At 42.7% G+C, this 21,852-nt stretch overlaps 2 protein-coding genes across 2 annotated transcripts; both read left to right on the top strand.

The window, feature by feature from the left end:
• Window positions 1–3,781: 3,781 nt before the first annotated feature.
• Window positions 3,782–6,642, top strand: LOC120056614 (guanine nucleotide-binding protein G(I)/G(S)/G(O) subunit gamma-8-like). The gene is made up of 3 exons (XM_039004814.1): window positions 3,782–3,795; window positions 6,260–6,344; window positions 6,514–6,642. The coding sequence occupies exons 1-3, from the start codon at window positions 3,782–3,784 to the stop codon at window positions 6,640–6,642; spliced, it is 228 nt and encodes a 75-aa protein (XP_038860742.1).
• Window positions 6,643–9,612: 2,970 nt separating this feature from the next.
• LOC120056613 (transmembrane protein 45B-like) lies at window positions 9,613–21,645 on the top strand. Its single transcript, XM_039004813.1, has 6 exons — window positions 9,613–9,691; window positions 19,085–19,287; window positions 19,420–19,632; window positions 19,813–19,997; window positions 20,099–20,241; window positions 20,405–21,645. The coding sequence occupies exons 2-6, from the start codon at window positions 19,098–19,100 to the stop codon at window positions 20,505–20,507; spliced, it is 834 nt and encodes a 277-aa protein (XP_038860741.1). The 5' UTR covers window positions 9,613–9,691; window positions 19,085–19,097; the 3' UTR covers window positions 20,508–21,645.
• Window positions 21,646–21,852: the final 207 nt, after the last annotated feature.

Genomic DNA, 21,852 nt, shown 5'->3' with positions numbered 1-21,852 from the left:
TCCAGACTCTGTCACGTCTGTCACATGTGCTCATGTGCTCAGTGTGAACCTGCTTTCATCTGTGAAGAGCACAGGGCGCCAGTGGCGAATTTGCCAATCTTGGTGTTCTCTGGCAAATGCCAAACGTCCTGCACGGTGCTGGGCTGTAAGCACAACCCCCACCTGTGGACGTCGGGCCCTCATACCACCCTCATGGAGTCTGTTTCTGACCGTTTGAGCAGACACATGCACATTTGTGGCCTGCTGGAGGTCATTTTGCAGGGCTCTGGCAGTGCACCTCCTTGCACAAAGACGGAGGTAGCGGTTCACTCTCCCAACTTTGAGGATGCAGATTTTGACAACAAACCGATGGTGATGGGTCAGTACTCGACAGTGAAGACTACTTTCAAATCTATTGTAAGGGCTCATGGGCCTATGGCACAGATATTTGCCATGCAAATGTCATTCTTTATATGGTTTACCGCTGCCATCATGCACAGGGAGGTAGAAGGACTGATCCCAGGCAATGCTCTGTCAGTAGACCCCAAAAATACCTTTGGTCACTTCAACTCTTTTGGAAATCCGGGCAAACTTTGGCTGTCGGAAAAAATAAATGTTTGAAATGAGGTGCAGGGACAGGAAATAAAACCATGCCAACATTGCAAATAAAGGAGTGGATGGAAAAAGAGGGGACATGAGAAAAGAGATAGAGGACTCTATTTTAACAAACATAACGCAATGGTAAATCTAAGCGCTGACGGTAGCGCTATAGGTTTGGGGTGTGTCAGAAATATTTCAGCTATTTTCACCACCGCAATTATAGGTGCAGTTGCTGGAGGTGGCGTGAAAGGGCTGGGTTTTGGTGAATAAACCAGTTGAGTTGTGGGTGTGTTGAGGATTGGCCCCTCACTTGCCAATCAGAACGTGCTCCATGGCTAAACGTTTGGTTGCTTCAAGTTGTGTATTTTATATATTGCGTTGTCATCAACTCCAATTCATTAAATAGCCTGCCCCTTATTTGCTAAATATTTTGAACATGTTTGCAGTCCACATTGTTCTAATTGCTTCTATGTGGAAATACATTGTTAAATATAGGCTATAGCATTTACACTGATATAGAGGCTAGGCCTACTGTAACTTGCAGTCTGGACATCCAAACGTAGTCAATAAGCAATATTAAATTCACTAGGTTATTGATAAGGCCTAAAAAACAGTGTACGACTAATTCTAGTTGTTCAGGCAGGACACATTTAGTTTTTTCGGGGGGATTCCTGGGATGGCAGGGGTGGGGTAGATGGGTGAGGGTGAAGTGGCAAGGAGGGGTAGGTGGAGGGGGGCATTGTCCTGGTGATTGAAGGGCATTTAGGTTTGTAGTTGGTCATTTGTTTCAGTCCTTTTCCAGACAGACGAACAGTTGTTGCTGGATAACTGTTGCTCTAGCCTGTCTTTGTACTGCTGTTTGGCTGCCTTAATTCCTGATGGTAGCTTTTTCTTGGTCTCTATATCAAATCAAATCAAATTGTATTTGTCACATGCGCCGAATACAACAGGTGTAGACCTTAACGTGAAATGTTTACTTTACAAGCCCTTAACCAACAATGCAGTTTTAAGAAAATAGATTTAAGAAAATATTTACTAAATAAACTAAGGTCAAAAAAAGTAACACAATAAAAATAACAATAACTAGGCTATATACAGCGGGTACCAGTACCAAGTCAATGTGCGGGGGTACAGGTTATTAGAGGTCATTGAGGTGATTTGTACATGTAGGTATGGGTAAAATGACTATGCATAGATAATAAACAGTGAGTAGCAGCAGTGTAAAAGGGGGGGGGGGGGGGGGGGGGGGGGTCAATGCAAATACTGGCCATTTGATTAATTGTTCAGCAGTCTTATAGCTTGGGCGAAGAAGCTGTTAAGGAGCCTTTTGGACATAGACTTAGCTGTCCGGTACCGGCCATTTAATAGTGCTATAAACAGGGTCCAGAATTTTTTCTTGCCTCGTTGAACATTTCACAAATTCTTTGTATCTGGGACGTTCCTGTGTGGTTAACCACACGCTGGTGTGGTTAAAATCCCCATGATATTCAAAGTAGAATCCGGGTACTTCCTTTCCAACTCTGTGATCTGCGTCTAATCAACCAGTAGCTGTTGCACTGTACGTGCACAGTGGCTCGGCGCAATGTAGACTCCGGCCAGAATGACTGAGGCAAATTCACAGGGTGAATAAAAGTCATTTTTGTCAAAAGTTGTAGCTGGTCGGTTTTGTTGCGAAGGGAACGCACATTGGAGAGGAAACTGCCCGGCAGAGGGGCACGGAGTCCTCGCCTTCTGAAACGCACTAGAGTCCCGGCTCACCTCCCCCTGTGTCTCCATTGCACAGTCCCATTGCTTTGGTTTAAAATCCGACAGTCGTATATATTCTGATGATGACAGAATGTTAGGACAAAAGCAAGCCGGTAATGTGTCCCTAATATTCAGTAGCTCTGAATTTTTTTTTTTGCAATCCAAAAATGAACAAAGAAATAAGTAAACCCAACCACGATCATCGAACAAAACACCGTGGCTGCCACAACGATGTGTGTGCTCACCTCCGTCATCGTCAATACCTTATTTTCAATATGATATGAAAAAACGTGTCACTAGTGCATGCCTACTGCATATACCGTATCCATCTAGCATTTTGCCTTGAAGAGCTGGTGTTGATTTGAAGCAGAATGGATGATGACACTAAATTACAGTATGTTAGGGATGGGAGGACAGATGGATTAATATATGTGGAGATATTGAGATATTAATGTGGATATATTAATCTATGGGTGAAGCTGCTAACAATACTCAATCAAATACAATATTTGAGGGTCACTGGGATTATACATGTTGACCTTATTCATATACTTTTTTCCTTCTGTTTGATGCACCTAAACTGAAGTTCTCTGGTGGGCTCACACGTGCCTTTGGGCCTCTGCATGGCTATGAAGACAAGTCGCATGTGGTACTGAATAAAGCAGACAGGGTCGATTGCCAACAGCTGACGTGAGTGTATGGTACACACTGGTCACTTAAGGAGATACCTGTACCCCTTCTGTCCACACAAGGCAACCATGAATGTGATGATCGTTCTGCTTCTGACCACTTTGTGCTTTGAAGTCCGCAATGCACAATGCCGAGAACCCAATAGGTTGAAAGAAGCAGACGGCGTGAAGTTTTGTGCGTGCATATTAGAGGACAGTCACTATTATTGCGAGCACATTTGCGCGGGAGAGTACCTTGATGCCTACCCATCCACTAGGCATGCATGCACTGGTTGAATCAACGTGGAATAGGTGTTGAATTGACGTCCATATCATCAACCGCGTCTCTTCCTTGGTTGTGACAAAGGGTTGCAGCCTCACTGTTTGGGACTACACCAAGAAAAGAGGAAGCAGATCCAAGTTCATGGCTGGAATTCAAATATCGCCTCAAAGATGTGATGCAAGGTCTTTTAAGCTTATGGGGAAAAGACATCTCTGGATACTACTGTGTGTGCTAGAGGTAGAGATCCTGTCACCTCGCTCACCAGACACTTCTACCCATTCCTAGGAATTGCTGTATGTAATTATCCTGAGGTTTGAGATCATGCAAGAAATGAGCGCTAACAGGAGAGTCTGCCAATCAAGACAGAGACTATGGCCGCATGATGATGAAAGGATAAGTGTTGAAGGACTTTACCTGGCTGTGCTAGTTGGAAGCCCTCTACTTGCAGTGAGACGACCAATCAATGCAGGGAAACACCTGCTAATGAGGCGCTTGGCATTAAACTATGAGGCAGGGACTGTCGCCCCTGCTGTAGCCTGGCAACCCTGCAAGTCCTGCTAGAGATACTGAAAATCCAGACAGTACTTAGAGTTACTGGAAGCTAACTGTACCTTCCCCTTCAGAGACTCCACATCACACTCCATTTTAAACCATCAGGATCCCTAACCACACAATATATGGTATTAGACACTATAACACTCCGTACTACACGAGTATTTAAGTCTGCCACAGTGTAGCACAACAACGGTGGTACGAAGCCTCCCCCTTGTAATCTTTCAGGTAAATATTTGTTATGGGTAGTATGTGGAAAACAACCACTAGGCTTATCTCTCATGACACCTCTCCTGCCTAAGGCTCTTGGTTAAATGCAAATCAATGACTTTTCCCACAGAACTGTAGTACAGTAATACAACAATACAAAATAAATACAATCTTAAACAGAAAATGTAAGAGCAACACAGATTATTTTCTGTTTATAATAAATAATAAGAACCAATAAGCATAACCCAAATTTGCCTGAAAAAATTGATTAGGGGAAGAAATGACAACATTTTACAACAAAATTGTACGAGGCTCCTCTAAAGTAAACAGCTCAAATGACAAGTCTGATTGATGACAAGCAAATGATAGACACTGTCAAGAGAGGAAGGTCACACCCTATGCTACTGTTGCATTGAGCCCAACATGGGGGAAGAACGAGAGGTAATTACTGTATGAGAGGAGGGAACCTATTCAAGCCTGCCTCCCCATCATACTCACTAATCTCTCTCCATTTGGAACTCTCCATTTGTTTGTAGAGAGATTGCCTTGTTCAACCATCCCACCTCAACTCGAGAGCCCTGGACCTACCAACCTGTCTGTCTTGTTTTTGCGGTAAGTGGCTAATTAGAATCCTTAAATTAGATTAATTGTGTTCTGGTCCATAGTGACAGTTGATGTTGTTGGTAAATAGAATATTGATATACACTGAACAAAAATATAAACGCAACATGTAAAGTGTTGATCCCATGTTTCATGAGCTGAAATAAAAGATCCCAGACATTTTCCATACTCAAAAAAGCTTATTTCAAAAAAATTTGGCACACATTTGTTTACATCCCTATTAGTGAGCATTTCTCCTTTGCCAAGATAATCCATCCACCTGACAGGTGTGGCATATCAAGAAACTGATTAAACAGCATGATCATTACACAGGTGCTCCTTGTGCTGGGGACAATAAAAGGCCACTCTAAAATGTGCCGTTTTGTCACACAACACAATGCCACAGATGTCAAAAATTTTGAGGGAGCGTGCAATTGGCATGCTGACTGCAGGAATGTCTACCAGAACTGTTGGTAGAGAATTTAATGTTAATTTATCTACCATAAGCCACCTCCAACATTGTTTCAGAGAATTTGGCAGTGCGTCCAACCGGCCTCACAACCGCAGACCACGTGTAGCCACGTCAGCCCAGGACCTCCACATTTCTGCACAATCTGTCTCAGGGAAGCTCATCTGGGTGTCGTCGTCCTCACCAGGGACTTGAACCGACTGCAGTTCGGTGTTGTAACCAACGTCAGTGGGCAAATGCTCACCTTCGATGGCCACTGGCATGCTGGAGAAGTATCCTCTTCACAGATGAATCACGGTTTCAAATGTACTGGGCGGATGGCAAACAGTGTGTATGGCATCGCGTGGGAGAGCGGTTTTCTGATGTCAACATTGTGAACAGTGTGCCCCATGGTGGCGGTGGGGTTATGGTATGGGCAGGCCAAGCTATGGACAATGAACACAATTGCATTTTATTGATAGCAGTTTGAACGCACAGAGATAACGTGACGAGATCCTGAGGCCCATTGACGTGCCATTCATCCGACACCATCACCTCATGTTTCAGCATGATAATGCCCGGCCCCATGTGGCAAGGATCTGTACACAATTCCTGGAAGCTGAAAATGTCCCAGTTCTTCCATAGCCTGCATAATTACCAGACATGTCACTCATTGAGCATGTTTGGGATGCTCTGAATTAACCTGTATGACAGCTTGTTCCAGTTCCCGCCAATATCCAGCAACTTCACACAGCAATTGAAGGGGAGTGGGACAACATTCCACAGGCCACCACAACCAACAGCCTGATCAACTCTATGTGAAGGAGATGTGTCGAGCTGCATGAGACAAATGGTGGTCATGTAACAGTGTAACGGATGTGAAATGGCTAGCTAGTTAGCGGTGGTGCGCGCTAATAGCGTTTCAATCGGTTACGTCACTCGCTTTGAGACCTTGAAGTAGTGGTTCCCCTCACTGTGACACTTCCAGCTTAGACCCAGGCAGCAGCAATAACAAGCAAATGAAACCATTATACACTGGCATGGTTCCATCTCATGCTTTGGCATTTATGTCTGATGCATGGTATATGGCACTTCCATTTTTCTTAAAAGCATTAACATGATACATGATCTACAAACTGTTGGACCAGGCTGAGGTACAGTGAGGGGAAGCAGGATGTCCAATAACATGGCAAAGATTGCAGATACCCGCAAGACAGTGGAACAGCTGAAACTGGAGGTCAACATCGAAAGAATGATGGTGAGCAAGGAATGGTTATTGGGCACAAGATCCTTTTTTGTTTTATTGTTGATCTCTTTAGGTACCAAAAAAGCTGTCCATTATCAATTTATATTGTAAATAGAGCACATTGGCTCCCACTCTCCAATCTGATAGCTTTGTCCTTGTTAATCATGTGTTCTATGTGCAGGTGTCCAAAGCAGCAGCTGATCTGATGGCCTTCTGTGAGGCTCATGCCAAGGAGGACCCTCTGGTGATACCAGTGTCATCCTCTGAGAACCCTTTTCGGGAGAAGAAATTCTTCTGTGCAATACTCTAATCTCCACAAATTCACGTTATTAAATACAATAACCCTAAGTTTTGTGTCATTATTAGCAATAATTCATTGACAGTTCTCAGGTCAAATAATGCTAACACATTTGAAGAACCCTTGAACATTTTGGTTTTGGTAGGCCTAATCAGTGTGATGATTTTGTATTTAAAAAGCTGCATATGTAAGTGCTTGAATTATTTATCTGGATTGATCTGATTGACTGAAATAAAACATTCTTTACGATGGGAGCAAAGTTCATTCGAGGCCTACAAGCCTAGCCTACATACTAGCCTCTCCCTTTCTGCACACTGCCCTGACAATTAGAGATTACACATTAACTTAAATTGCACCTATATCCTTCTAAAAACCTCAGCAATACTTTACTGTAAAATGTCTAACATCTAAGAGTGCTGTGAACCTTTTCAGGGTTTAAACACCATTAGTGCCAATAATAGCCCAATTTTGGTTATTTTGAAATTGAAACTTTAACACAAAATAGCTATATTATATTGAGGATCAAACTGTTTGCATATAAAACTAGTATTGTATTATTGAAGTAGGCCTACACTGTAGGTGCCTCACATCATTCCATTGATGCATTACAACGATCAAAGAAAAATATATTAATTAAATGAACAGATAGTCAACATAAGCATATCATGTGTTATCCACTTGTAAATAGTACCCTGGGTGCTGTGCTCCTTGGTCGCAGTCAAGTCATGCAAAGCAAGCAAGGGCGGTGTCACGTGACGCTTACACTACAGGTAGATGAGCAGGTGTGTCTGGACACAGGTACTGTTCAATATTCATCTCAACTAACAGGATTCACTGATTTGAGAGGGAGAGGTCGGCCAACTGCGCCGTGACAACGAACAAGGTATGAACATTTAAAATTGTCTCTGTGTTTTTGTGGTTGTTGTGTAACTTATGAATAGCAGAGTAAAAACATTGTTCTCTCATGATTGATGAGTAAGGGTCCAAAGTCTATGGCGTTAACCTGACAATGGTCCAAATGTCAACAAGTCTGAAGGCTACATTTATAGGACTGGACAGAAGAGGAGAAATTGCTCCATTTAAACTTAAAATCAATGTTTCTTAGTTTTTCATTCTAATGAGAAAATACAAATTGACAGAAAATAAGACTATATTCTACGCAACGTCGAATGCGAGGCGACCAGTCGAGAAAACCTTGTCTGCCAAATAGTAATCCAAGTAGAAATATCTACCACTCCTCTTCTATGTTAAATATGCACTCTCAAACGTTTGATTATTTCATCCAGTAGTTTTGAAAGTGGTGCTCACGAGCCAAAAGTGGGCCCCGTTTTTGTGTACTACTTCCTCAAATTGTGTATTCCATAATCCATTTCGTAAAATATGTCACGGCCGGCAAATTATTATTATTATTATAAATATTTTTTGCAATTCATATGATATGTTATGAATCCAATTTGTACTATATGTTACAAATTTGTTGTGCTTAAGATCTTGGAGTGCATATTTAAGTCAACAAACTTAAATATACATTAAATATACATTACATTACAGCGAAAGTAACAACCAACAAATAAAAAGGATGGCACTTTAGCCTAGTGTTAAGTCTAATAAACAAATAACAAACCGATATTCACTGCAAGTGACATCCCACCAGCATGACTTAAAGGACAATGATATCACCTACATCACTCACACAGCCAGTTTTCAAACTCTTGTTTTTCAAGTAAAGACAATATAGCAAAATGTAGCCTACCTCTCAGCACATAGTCAACACACCATTTTTAGTAAGGTACATTCACAATAATACCAGGTGCCTTTTTATAGATTTGCTGTCAATATCTCACAAACAAAATATTTTATGACATATTTTAACATCAATTATCTGACATGGCTGGAAACGACAAACTGGTGTGCAAACTACAGAATTGTCTTGCCTTGTTATCCTTTACTATCCACCTCAGGTTTCTTTCTACCCTTCTCTCCTTTGGGACTGCACAAATTAATAGGCATTTTCTATTTGCAAGACAAATGGTTTGAACTGGTATCTATCTTGTGGAGGGTCGGATTACCGAAAGGACATGCAGAATAAGTTCCCCGGGGCCCATGACCTCCAGGGGGCCCACAACCCCCTCTAAAAAAAGGGCACGTACCCTGCGTGCCCATTTGATAATCCGGCCCTCCAGGAGATAGATCCCATTTCTCAAACTATTCGCCTTGAACACGTCATAAGCAATGGCAAAATGTGTAGAATTGCAGGAAATTTGCCCCAGGGCTTCAAATGCGGTAATCCAGCCCTGTCCTGGATGCATCGGAGGAACTACCTGTACACAATGTCTATTCTAAATTGACCTCACGAGATGAACAAATACTAAAATCTGGATTACTAATGACAGAATAGGCCTATTTTTAAATAATTTCCATTTGCATTTGTAGGGGGTGGGTCCCAAAGACCCTACCCATTTTTCATTAAGGGGACCTTAAGATTCATATGTTTTGCTGCAGGCCTTATAATCAGATACTGTTGCTATGTGTCTAAAACTCTGCCACTATACGTTGCACAAGCTATCTATATTAGTTTTTGTGGTTAAGGCCTGGCTGTTGTGAGAGTGTGCTTGCAGGCTAGGTCTGAGTCAGACCGAAACTACATAAAGAGAAGTAACCACCGTCTGGTTTGACATTTTGATCTTGTGTGACAGTGGACAATTCTAATAAATTCAGAGAAGCTACTGTACTAGGTTGCCTTTATAAGGTAACCTCAGCTTATTGATACACACATACATTGATGTAGGTGATCATACCACTAGGGAGTGTATAAAATCAGCTGCGCCCTTAGGTGGGGTGCAGAACTTACTCTGAAACATGCGTCCTGTGTTTCCGTTGTCAACTTCTGCAATTGCATTAATAAAGGTTTGATTGATTTACATAAAGAAGATATTGTCTGATTGCTGATTTCACCAATAAGCCAATGATTGACAAGGAATAAGGAACCTACCAGGAGTGAGTGTCAACCCCGGTTGGAGGAGATTCCACACCATTGTGCCAGAGCTCCAAATCGAACAAGGTAAGCAGACACCTTGTAACGTCCTGACCAGAGTTCTTATGTGTTTTGCTTGTTTAGTGTTGGTCAGGACGTGAGCTGGGTGGGAATTCTATGTTGTGTGTCTAGTTCGTCTGTTTCTGTGTTCAGCCTAATATGGTTCTCAATCAGAGACAGCTGTCAATCGTTGTCCCTGATTTAGAATCATATATAGGTGGCTTGTTTTGTGTTGGGGATTGTGGGTGGTTGTTTCCTGTCTCTGTGTTTTGTCTGCACCAGATAGGACTGTGACGGTTAGTTTGTTTTGTTATTTTGTATAGTGTCTATGTCTAACGTTAGTAGCTTGTGTATTGCACTTTTGTTTGTAGCTTCACGGTCGTTTGTTGTTTTGTATTAGTTTGTCAGTATCTTGTCTTTGTGTTAATTAAATTCATGGAAAATTACCACGCTGCACATTGGTCCTCTGATCCTTCTCTCCTCTCCTCGTCCGAGGAGGAGGAAGAGCTAGACTGCCGTTACACACCTGTTTAATCTAAGTCAGTAATTAATTGGCATTCACTGGTGTGGTTTCCCTCTAACAAGTAAGTGGCACCTCACTCAACCCAAATATATACATAAACTTTGAATATGACATAGTTGAATTCTAGATTGGAAATATTACATAACTGGCTATTGGTGAAATGCATGATGTCAATATATGATGAATGGAATGAATTATTATTTTTTTAATTACCCCTTTTTTTCTCCCCAATTTCGTGGTATCCAATTGGTAGTAGTTACAGTCTTGTCTCATCGCTGCAACTCCCGTACGGACTCGGGAGAGGCGAAGGTCAAGAACCATGCAACCAAGCCGCACTGCTTCTTGACACAAAACCGGAAGCCAGCCGTACCAATATGTCGGCGGAAACACCGTACACCTGGCGACCTGGTCAGCGTGCACTGCGCCCGGCCCGCCACAGGAGTCGCTAGTGCGCGGTGAGACAAGCCAAAAACGGCCAAAACCCTCCCTAACCCGGACGACGCTGGGCCAATTGTGTGCCGCCCCATGGGCCTCCCGGTCGCAGCCGGCTGCAACAGAGCCTGGGCTCGAACCCAGAATCTCTGGTGGCACAGTGGTGCCTTAGACCACTGCGCCACCCGGGAGGCCTGGAATGAATGATTGATGAATAAATGTAGTACTCCGGAGTGGTAGGATGATTTTGTAGAGGTAATTCATTGACAATTACCCAAATACTAGTTATTTTGTTCAAATACTAGTTATTTTGTTCAAATGCTAGTTATTTTGTTTTTGGAGAGGTGGTTCAGCGATAATCATCTATTTTTTATTTTGTAGAGGTAATTCAGCGACAATTACCTAAATAATGAGTTGAATTGTTTATGAATATTGTGTTGTATGTTTTATTTGTTTGTTTGTTCTTGCAGATTATGGCGGTTTTATTGGGTAATGGCCCAATGGTGGAATAAAAAGTTAGGAGTAGGACAGAACTTATTTGAATAAAAGGTTGAACATATTTGTTAGTGACACTTTCCTACCATTGGACAGTATAGGAAATGTACAACCCTTAGTATACCAGTAAAATTATTGCAAGGAAGTTGTGTTCTGTAGAGATTTTCATCGAAAATTACTTTGTGACGCTATCACCAGGGGCACTGGTGAATCAAATGTTACTGTTACTCTACACCCTTAAGATATAATATTAGGAATTGAAGTCTATCATGCGGTTGTCTCTGTGAGACCCGCGTGTGAAATATATTTGAGTTTAGTGAACCGTTTACTATAGCCTGGATTAAGTGAGTAGAATTAGGATTACAGTGTCACCCATCGTTGTTTAACACACACTGAAAGGAGATAGAAAATAATTTATATAGGCATATTCATACATATTACACCCACTTTAGGATGACCCTAAAGAAATTGGAAAACACTTCACACACAGACTATCTAAATAAAAAGCCGGAGCACCATGGCACAGTCAAACCAGAATGAGGAGATAGGAGCAATGAAGCCTGTCACGCCTGTTGAATATATGCAAAAGAAGGTTCCCGCTGTGGAATTTACATTAACTTTTAAGAAATGGCATGTCTGGACAGAGATGGCAGGAGAAAACAGATATCCACTGGATGGTTCATTCAACAAGACTATGTTGGATTTAGTCAAGGAGATAATTCAGACAAGAAAAATTGACAAAAAGAAGGGGAAGAAGAAAAGTACCCTTGTATCAGAAACTGTGATAGGAATGATGATGCTGGAAGGACAGATCTTCGTGAACAAGGCTACCGTGACCAAACTAAAGCTGGAGAGAACAATAGAGTGTGGGAGGAAAGAAATGAGTCAGGACAGAGGCAGAACAGGAGTACTCCCCACCACCTGCCTCTGTATGAGACTCAACCCAGAGGACCCCCGGGGTGACTATACACAGATCTACCCTCTCATACCGCTGACAGAAGAAAATGGAGAAGCAACCACAATTATCCTTAAGGGGACTCTGATGAAGGAAGTGGAGGACACAACAGCAACAACAAGCGGCATGAGAAAACTAGAATTGGATGGAAAAAGGAGGCACAGTTCCTGGAGGGAGGAATATTCCAAGTATGGTCCACCCAAACTCACTCCACAAGAAAGGAACAGACTGGAAGACCCTAGACGTATGGCCGCCTGAAAAAAACCACGAACTACTAAAGAAGCAAAATAAAAGTACAATGTGCCACCATCCATGGGGGACCTATTCAGAGAGCAAGAAAAGGAGGACTAGACACTGCACTGAAGAAGGCATAGATTGCACAGACCGAGAAAGGTAGTTGTGGTTTTACTCACAATATGATGGCTGCTCAAAGCTGTTTCTACAGGCTCACCACAACCACAGCCTGCAGCTCCCCCACAGTCATATCAGTCACACCCATGGATAGAATTGTTAGGAAATGGAACCTTGAACATCAGTCCCATACTGACTTCCCTAAGCCCGAAGTCAACCAATGCCCTGTGTCTTTGTAATCTTTGTAATGATGGGAAGGAAGACATGGGAGATACTAGAGCTTGTCCTGTATATATGGGTCAACTGAGGGAAGAGTATAGTGATAGGAGAAACTATGCTGAAGGGGATTTTAGTGTGTTAGACTTACAGCAACAGGTGACAGGTGTAAACTTTTCCAGGATGGAGGAAGGCATGGGAGCACCTTTTGGATGGATGTGGGTATGCAGTGACAAGGGGTACCTCACTTTACCTCCTGGATGGGGGCGATGTTGTTATTTGGGGAGAACAGAAATGTACATGTTAAGAATTCCGGTCACCGACCTTTTCAATGAGACAGGTAAAACCAACTCTGGGGAACTGAAGCGCACCAAACATCTGGTCATGTTCTACACCCGAGTGAGAATTTTGGTAGGCATACCCTCCTGGGGTGTGGCTGTCCTGGGAAAGTGGGTAAACAATTTAACCTACTCTTTACAGGCCCATATGAATTTAACGATCCGAGGATTTAGCCAACTCTCATTAGATGTCCAAAATCTGAAAGCCGTGTTAGATGATCATTTGGCGAAGGAAGGAGAACACTGTAACGTACTATGTATTATTGATCCTGATAATTGTGTTATGCTCTTCCCTGACTCCTCTGAGAATATGACTGCGATAATTGATAAGATTGCTGAGCTTAGTAAAACTCTCCCAAAATCGGAAAAATCTGTCTTTGGCAAAATTGGTGACTGGTTTAATGCTAAATTTGGAAATGTAATGGGGAAAGTTATGTTGACTTTGGTTTCATTGCTTACTCCTATTTTATTTTATTTATTTAACCTTTATTTAACCAGGTAGGCTAATTGAGAACAAGTTCTCATTTACAACTGAGACCTGGCCAAGATAAAGCACAGCAGTTCGACACATACAACAACACAGAGTTCACATGGAATAAACAAACATACAGTCAATAATACAGTAGAAAAAAGAAAAATCTATATACGGTGAGTGCAAATGAGGTAAGATAAGGGAGGTAAAGGCAATAAATAGGCCATGGTGGCGAAGTAATTGCAATATAGCAATTAAACACTGAAATGGTAGATGTGCAGAAGATTAATGTGCAAGTAGAGATACTGGGGTGCAAAGGAGCAAGATAAATAAATAAATACAGTATGGGGATGAGGTAGTTGGATGGGCTATTTACAGATGAGCTATGTACAGGTGCAGTGATCTGTGAGCTGCTCTGACAGCTGGTGCTTAAAGCTAGTGAGGGAGATATGGGGCTCCAGCTTCAGTGATTTTTGCAGTTCGTTCCAGTCATTGGCAGCAGAGAATTGGAAGGAAAGGCGGCCAAAGGACGAATTGGCTTTGGGGGTGACCAGTGAGATATACCTGCTGGAGCGTGTGCTACGGGTGGGTGCTGCTATGGTGACCAGTGAGCTGAGATAAGGTGGGGCTTTACCTAGCAGAGACTTGTAGATGACCTGGAGCCAGTGGGTTTGGCGACGAGTATGAAGCGATGGCCAGCCAACGAGAGCGTACAGGTCGCAGTGGTGGGTAATATATGGGGCTTTGGTGTCAAAACGGATGGCACTGTGATAGACTGCATCCAATTTGTTGAGTAGAGTGTTGGAGGCTATTTTATAGATGACATCGCCGAAGTCGAGGATCGGTAGGATGGTCAGTTTTACGAGGGTATGTTTGGCAGCATGAGTGAAGGATGCTTTGTTGCGAAATAGGAAGCCGATTCTAGATTTAATTTTGGATTGGAGATGCTTAATGTGAGTCTGGAAGGAGAGTTTACAGTCTAGCCCAGACATGGGCAAACTACGGCCCGCGGGCCACATACGGCCCGTTAGGCTTTTTAATCCGGCCCGCCGAACTTGTCCAAATTATAGTAAAAACCTCCTTTTTTTCCCCTTTCCCTGCAATGCCCACGTTTCCCCAATAGATGGCGCACTCAAAACACATTGACCGTTGTTGGAGTGGCGCGTATTTCTCTTTATTTCACTTTAATTTTCACTTCGTTTCACGTCACCATTAAGCCCTTCTGTGAAAATGAGCGGACCAAAGAGAAGGAAAGTGGACAGCGAATGCCGAGTGTTTAATAAGGAGTGGACAACAAAATACTTCTTCACTGAAGTCCGATCAACGGCTGTATGTCTGATATGCCAAGAAGCTGTTGCGGTTTTCAAAGAGTACAATATCAGCCGTCACTTTGCCACGAAGCATGCAAACTATGCTAGCAAGCAGTCAACACAAGAACGGGCGGCTACTGCTCAGAGGTTGGCAGCTAATTTACAGAGTCAACAGAACTTTTTTCACCGACAAACTGCAATTCAAGAGTCAAGTACCAAGGCAAGTTAGGCGAGGGCGTCCGTGGCGAGTTTGTAGAGCGCGCGGTCAGGACAATCCATCCATGATTTTGCGGAGTTTAACACAAGTAGATATTATTGAGCTTGAGTATTTCGTTGTGTAATAATATGTTTTGAATGTTGAAAGTGATTCCATTTTTCAATAAATGTTGATTTCTTTAACTTTGCACCTTCGATTGAAACTTATTAAAAACAGACGCAATCTTGATAAATCACAGTGCGTATGTTATTTTAATCTATTTACATTTCCTCATCCCGGTATCTGCGAAATAGTATGTAAATGCCATATCTTGCATATTCCTTGAGACAAATTTATTAACTGATAAGGGCTATTTTTCACATTTGAAAGACAGTTAATAAATTGGGTTGTAGTGTTCTTACTGTGCTATGAGGTTTGCACACACTACATTTAATGCTTTAGTATATCCGGCCCAAACACTCCCTCCAAATGCTCCTGGCCCGGCCCCTCTGTCAAATTTTAGAACCCATTGTGGCCCGCGAGTCAAAAAGTTTGCCCACCCCTGGTCTAGCCAGACACCTAGGTATTTGTAGTTGTCCACATATTCTAAGTCAGAACCGTCCAGAGTAGTGATGCTGGACGGGCGGGCAGGTGCGGGCAGTGATCGGTTGAAGAGCATGCATTTAGTTTTACTTGCATTTAAGAGCAGTTGGAGGCCACAGAAGGAGAGTTGTATGGCATTGAAGCTCGTCTGGAGGTTTGTTAACACAGTGTCCAAAGAAGGGCCAGAAGTATACAGAATGGTGTTGTCTGCGTAGAGGTGGATCAGAGAATCACCAGCAGCGAGAGCGACATCATTGATGTATACAGAGAAGAGAGTCGGCCCGAGAATTGAACCCCGTGGCACCCCCATAGAGACTGCAAGAGGTCCGGACAACAGGCCCTCCGATTTGACACACTGAACTCTATCAGAGAAGTAGTTGGTGAACCAGGCGAGGCAATCATTTGAGAAACCAAGGCTGTTGAGTCTGCCAATAAGAATGTGTTGATTGACAAAGTCGAAAGCCTTGGCCAGGTCGATGAATACGGCTGCACAGTAATGCCTCTTATCGATGGCGGTTATGATATCGTTTAGGACCTTGAGCGTGGCTGAGGTGCACCCATGACCAGCTCTGAAACCAGATTGCATAGCGGAGAAGGTACGGTGGGATTCGAAATGGTCGGTAATCTGTTTGTTGACTTGGCTTTCGAAGACCTTAGAAAGGCAGGGTAGGATAGATATAGGTCTGTAGCAATTTGGGTCTAGAGTGTCTCCCCCTTTGAAGAGGGGGATGACCACGGCAGCTTTCCAATCTTTGGGAATCTCAGACGATACGAAAGAGAGGTTGAACAGGCTAGTAATAGGGGTTGCAACAATTTCAGCAGATAATTTTAAAAAGAGAGGGTCCAGATTGTCTAGCTCAGCTGATTTGTAGGGGTTCAGGTTTTACAGTTCTTTAAGAACATCAGCTATCTGGATTTGGGTGAAGGAGAAATGGGAAGGCTTGGGCGAGTTGCTGTGGGGAGTGCAGAGCTGTTGACCGCGGTAGGGGTAGCCAGGTGGAAAGCATGGCCAGCCGTAGAAAAATGCCTATTGAAATTCTCAATTATAGTGGATTTATTGGTTGTGACAGTGTTTCCTAGCCTCAGTGCAGTGGGTAGCTGGGAGGAGGTGCTCTTATTCTCCATGGACTTTACAGTGTCCCAGAACTTTTTTGAGTTTGTGCTACAGGATGCAAATTTCTGCTTGAAAAAGCTAGCCTTACCTTTCCTAACTGCCTATGTATATTTGTTCCTGACTTCCCTGAAAAGTTGCATATCACGGGGGCTATTCGATGCTTATGCAGAACGCCACAGGATGTTTTCGTGCTGGTCAAGGGCAGTCAGGTCTGGAGAGAACCAAGGGCTATATCTGTTCCTGGTTCAATTTTTTTTGAATGGAGCATGCTTATTTAAGATGGGGAGGAAGGCACTTTTAAAGAATGCCCAGGCATCCTCTACTGACGGGATGAGGTCAATATCCTTCCAGGATACCCGGGCCAGGTTGATTAGGAAGGCTTGCTCGCTGAAGTGTTTTAGGGAGCGTTTGATAGTGATGAGGGGTGGTCGTTTGACCGCAGACCCGTTACGGATGCAGGCAATGAGGCAGTGATCGCTGAGATCTTGGTTGAAAACAGCAGAGGTATATTTGGAGGGCAAGTTGGTTAGGATGATATCTATGAGGGTACCCGTGTTTACGGATTTGGGGTTGTACCTGGTGGGTTCATTGATCATTTGTGAGAGATTGAGGGCATCTAGCTTAGATTGTAGGATGGCCGGGATGTTAAGCATGTCCCAGTTTAGGTCACCTAGCTGCACTAGCTCTGAAGATAGATGGGGAGCAATCAGTTCACATATGGTGTCCAGGGCACAGCTGGGGGCAGAGGGTTATAGGAGGTTTGGTGATTTTGGCTACTGTTTGTATTTGTAAGAAAATGACTGAAAATGCTCTTGAACATGCTGGAGTGATGGTGTTGGTGGAAGCTGATACAAATCGTGCTGAAGGTGAGACCGGTGCATTTCTGGTTTCTCTTAATCCCATTGTCCATCCATCTCGTGAGGTTCTTCCCAGAACTCAGGAGGAATGGGAATAAAGACAGACTCACCCCAGCAGCATTCCAGGAACCTCAGGAGTTGTTCCTCCCTTTAGCAGGCTGGGATCAAATAGATCCTGAGGATTTGCCAACTCTGTTTGATTTCAGAAGAGAATATTATGATTGAACCTGTGAGAGTAATTAGTCTCAGAGAGGGGAATGTAGGGGGTGGGTCCCAAAGACCCTACCCATTTTTGATTAAGGGGACCTTAAGATTCATATGTTTTGCTGCAGACCTTATAATCAGATACTGTTGCTATGTGTCTAAAATCTCTGCCACTATACGTTGTACAAGCTATCTGTCAGGATTTGGCCAGGATTGTTCAGGTTTTGGTCACTAGATGCCCCCATTGCGCCTTTTTTGAACCTTTTGTTTTTTCCTTGTTCTAATTATTATTTGCACCTGTGTGTCATTTCCTTGTTGGTATTTAAACCCTGTGTGTTCCTCAGTTCTTTGCTCAGTGTTTGTATGTTAGCACCCAGCCCCAGCCCCAGCCCCAGCCCCAGCCCCAGCCCCAGCCCCAGCCCCAGCCCCAGCCCTAGCCCCAGCCTTGCTGTGAACATATTTTTCTCTTGTTGGATTTTCCAGAGGTTCTCTGGTTTTGTTCTTGTTTATTTTTGATTAGTCTTTTGAGGTTTGTTTTTTCTCTGCTGTTCTTACCACTTTGTGGATTTTCTTTGTATTTTGGAGGATATCCATTTTTTCTCTTGGCTTTATTTTTGACGTTGTGGATTTATAATTTTTGCCTGAAGATCTTTTTCTTTTATTAAACCACCATCTCTAGTACTGCTGTGTCTGCCTCATCTTCTGGGTTCTGCCGACTATTAGTGACTGTTTCTCACACCGGGTCCTGACACTATCTATATTAGTATTTGTGGTTAAGCCCTGGCTGTTGTGAGAGTGTGCTTGCAGGCTAGGTCTGAATCAGACCGAAACTAGATAAAAAGCAGTAACCACTGTCTGGTTTGACATTTTGATCTTGTGTGACAGTGGGCAATGCTAATAAATTCAGAGAAGCTACTGTACTAGGTTGCCTTTATAAGGTAACCTCAGCTTATTGATACACACATACATTGATGTAGGTGATCATACCACTAGGGAGTGTATAAAATCAGCTGCGCCCTTAGGTGGGGTGCAGAACTTACTCTGAAACATGCGTCCTGTGTTTCCGTTGTCAACTTCTGCAATTGCATTAATAAAGGTTTGATTGATTTACATAAAGAAGATATTGTCTGATTGCTGATTTCACCAATAAGCCAATGATTGACAAGGAATAAGGAACCTACCCCAACACATTGTTTAGTTCACACACACCTTCTTGCACATTTTTATGAAAGTTTTGTGAAAATAGTAAAGTTGCTCAAACAATTATTTGCCATGGTAATTACTTTTAGCACAAAACAACTTTCCTATCATTTATTACACATTTAATGCATGATTCACATTTCTCATTTGTCAGGGTTGACTGGAGGATGGCCAACTTCAAGGGACATGCCCTTCCTGGCAGCTGCTTTCTGCTGTTAGGCCTGTGTTGGTCAGTGATGTACCCTCTCCGACACTGCTGGAGGAGGCATCAGCCTAAAGGAAGACAAAAACTACCCCTGTTCTTTAACAGAATAGACTTAATTGAGGGGGCACTCATGCTTTTCTTTGCCTTTGTGGGTGAGTGTCTTCCCTGGTGCACTTATTTGGACTGCTCTCTCTTTAAGATCTTACGCTATGGAATCTCTCAACCTCTGAATGATCTGCCAGAGGCTTGCTGTTTGACCCTGATGTTGTCCTGTCACTCTGTAGGCATCATGGCAGAGCAGTTTGTGCCTGATGGGCCCCATGCCCACCTGTACAACAGAGAGACCCAGTCCTGGGTGAAGCTGATGAACTGGCAGCACAGCACTATGTACCTCTTCTTCAGTATCGCTGGAGTTGTTAAAGTCCTCACTATGTCATCGCTTCCAGTCCCACTTGGTCTTGACCGCCTTGCTCTCTCCCTGGCTTTTTTTATTGAAGGTACAGTCTCAAAAGTTTGAATGTTATTTGTTACATATCCCTTACCAGACTAGAGGCAGATTTTAATTAGCAGGTATTCCTACCATCAGTATAATTGTTTTGTTTTTATTTGACCGCTAGACAGATTAGATGTTATCTGCATATTGTATCAATATTCCAGGATGTTCCATTCCCCTCCAGGGCTCCTGTTTTACTTCCATGTGCACATGCGCCCTCCTCTGGATACCCACATCCACTCCATGCTGTTTGTGCCGGTGTTTGGTGGGGCGGCCATCACCCTGTTGGAGGTGTTCATGCGAGATAACATCGTACTGGAACTGCTCAGGACCAGCATGACCATCCTGCAAGGCTCCTGGTTCTTTCAGGTAAAACAGTAACCACCACCAAATGAACCACTGTCATTTTCAAACGAGTCAATCGCATCACGCTCACACAGAGGAACTGAGCAAAGTGGGTACTCTTTCAGATTGGATTCGTGCTGTACCCATTAAACGGAGTACAGTGGGATCTGCAGGCACACGATAACACCATGTTCATCACCATGTGCTTCTGCTGGCATCTAGCTGTGGCCCTGCTGATCGTTGGCATCAACTACTGGATGGGCTGGTGGTGAGCATCTTCCTTTTTATCAATATATCTTTGTCATATCGCCTCTTTAATAGGTCAGTTTAACTTCATCAAATAAACGAATTACATTGACATAGCTTGGGTAAATTCACTGCCTGTATGAGCCAACTCTAATCCATGGCTTCTTCTTCTCTGGTCCTAACAGCTGTGTACAAAGATGTTCAGGAAGAGGAAGTGACATAGAGATCATGATGAGAAAGACATCTATCTCCCAGAAGGCTCTGCTACAGGAGTCAGATGAAGAGTAGACAGACGCATCATGAAGTGTGTACAGTAGTAGATCACTGTTATGGGATTCTTCACAATTGTTTGTCTGAAATTTGATTAACTGGTTTCTCTTGTTTCAAATCAAATCAAATTGTATTAGTCACATGCACCGAATACAACAGGTGTAGTAGACCTTACAGTGAAATGCTTACTTATGAGCCTCTAACCAACAATGCAGTTTAAAGGAAAAAAAATAAAAAATACGAATAAAAAATAAAAGTTATAAGTAAAAAAAGAGCAGCAATAAAATAACAATAGCGAGACTATATACAGGGGCGTACCAGTAGAGTCAATGTGAGGGGGCACCGGTTAGTCGAGGTTTGTAACCCTGCTACTGTGTATGTGTATTTTGAGTGTCATTTTATCAATGAAATAATGACATGCCTTGTCGAGTTCAGATTTAAGCCAAATTAATTTGAAATGAAATGCTTTACTGAGCCCTGACAAATGTAATGTAATTCAAAGTATAAAAGCTAATAACTGATTTTCAAGACTGAGGTTGCTATGAGACCGAGGAAAATAGGTGAGATGTAAAAGTATTCCTTGGAGGTGAGAGAATTTCAACGTTTCTTGTGTCGTGACACATTAACACCTGTTGTGTATTCATTACGTTGTGCAATGGAAAACCATTTAAAAACCAAAACGGGGATAGGACCTACCTGAATTTGTCCAATAAAAAAAATGGTTTCCATTGCAATACGTTCTCAGTTTGGAGTAAACGGTTTCTGTTGCAAAATGACCAAACATTTTGAAAACAGAATCTGACTAATGAATACACCCGACATCGACAACGCTACCTGCCAGAGTTTCCTCTCCTCTTAAGACAGTTGAAACATTTGCATACTCGTCCCGCCTATGGCTATACAGAATGGAGAGCTACCGTCCTGTAGGTTTTCGCACCAGTCCAAGTTGTAACTAGCCTAACTCAGTTGATCAACCAGCTAAATATTAAAATCAGGTGTGCTAGGTTAGGGTTGGAGAGAATTTACAGGACAGTAGCTCTCCAGGAACAAGGTTGGAGAGCCCTGCTATAGAGCAACATGCTTCTTTCACTCCGGAAAACAGAATGTCTAATGATTGTCAGAGATAATATATTTCCAATAAATACTTTTTCATTCATTGTGTAGTTTTTAAAAATGTTTTCTAATTATTATGTTTAACTTTTTTAGGTACAAAATACTTACATGACCACATAAAAAAAATACTTTATGACAACCATATTCTTCAAAAATTAACACAAACAAATGAGACAAGATTATAGAGAGATTACATTCATATTTTCATCATACCATACCCAAAAGATGGAACTACAAACTTTGCACTCGA

The sequence above is a fragment of the Salvelinus namaycush genome, chromosome 12 (genome assembly GCF_016432855.1).
Source record: "Salvelinus namaycush isolate Seneca chromosome 12, SaNama_1.0, whole genome shotgun sequence".
NCBI classification, from domain to species: Eukaryota; Metazoa; Chordata; class Actinopteri; order Salmoniformes; family Salmonidae; genus Salvelinus; species Salvelinus namaycush.
This window is presented reverse-complemented; position numbering and strand designations above follow the sequence as displayed.

What these genes read in the sequence shown, in the direction of transcription:
- LOC120056614 (XM_039004814.1), top strand. An exon ending in TCAACATCGAAAGAATGATG is followed by an intron (nt 6,345 to 6,513) that starts GTGAGCAAGGAA and finishes TTCTATGTGCAG; the next exon opens with GTGTCCAAAGCAGCAGCTGA.
- LOC120056613 (XM_039004813.1), top strand. Translation starts at nt 19,098, where the DNA reads ATGGCCAACTTCAAGGGACATGCCCTTCCTGGCAGCTGCTTTCTGCTG. An exon ending in CCTGGCTTTTTTTATTGAAG is followed by an intron (nt 19,633 to 19,812) that starts GTACAGTCTCAA and finishes ATTCCCCTCCAG; the next exon opens with GGCTCCTGTTTTACTTCCAT. An exon ending in AACTACTGGATGGGCTGGTG is followed by an intron (nt 20,242 to 20,404) that starts GTGAGCATCTTC and finishes TGGTCCTAACAG; the next exon opens with CTGTGTACAAAGATGTTCAG.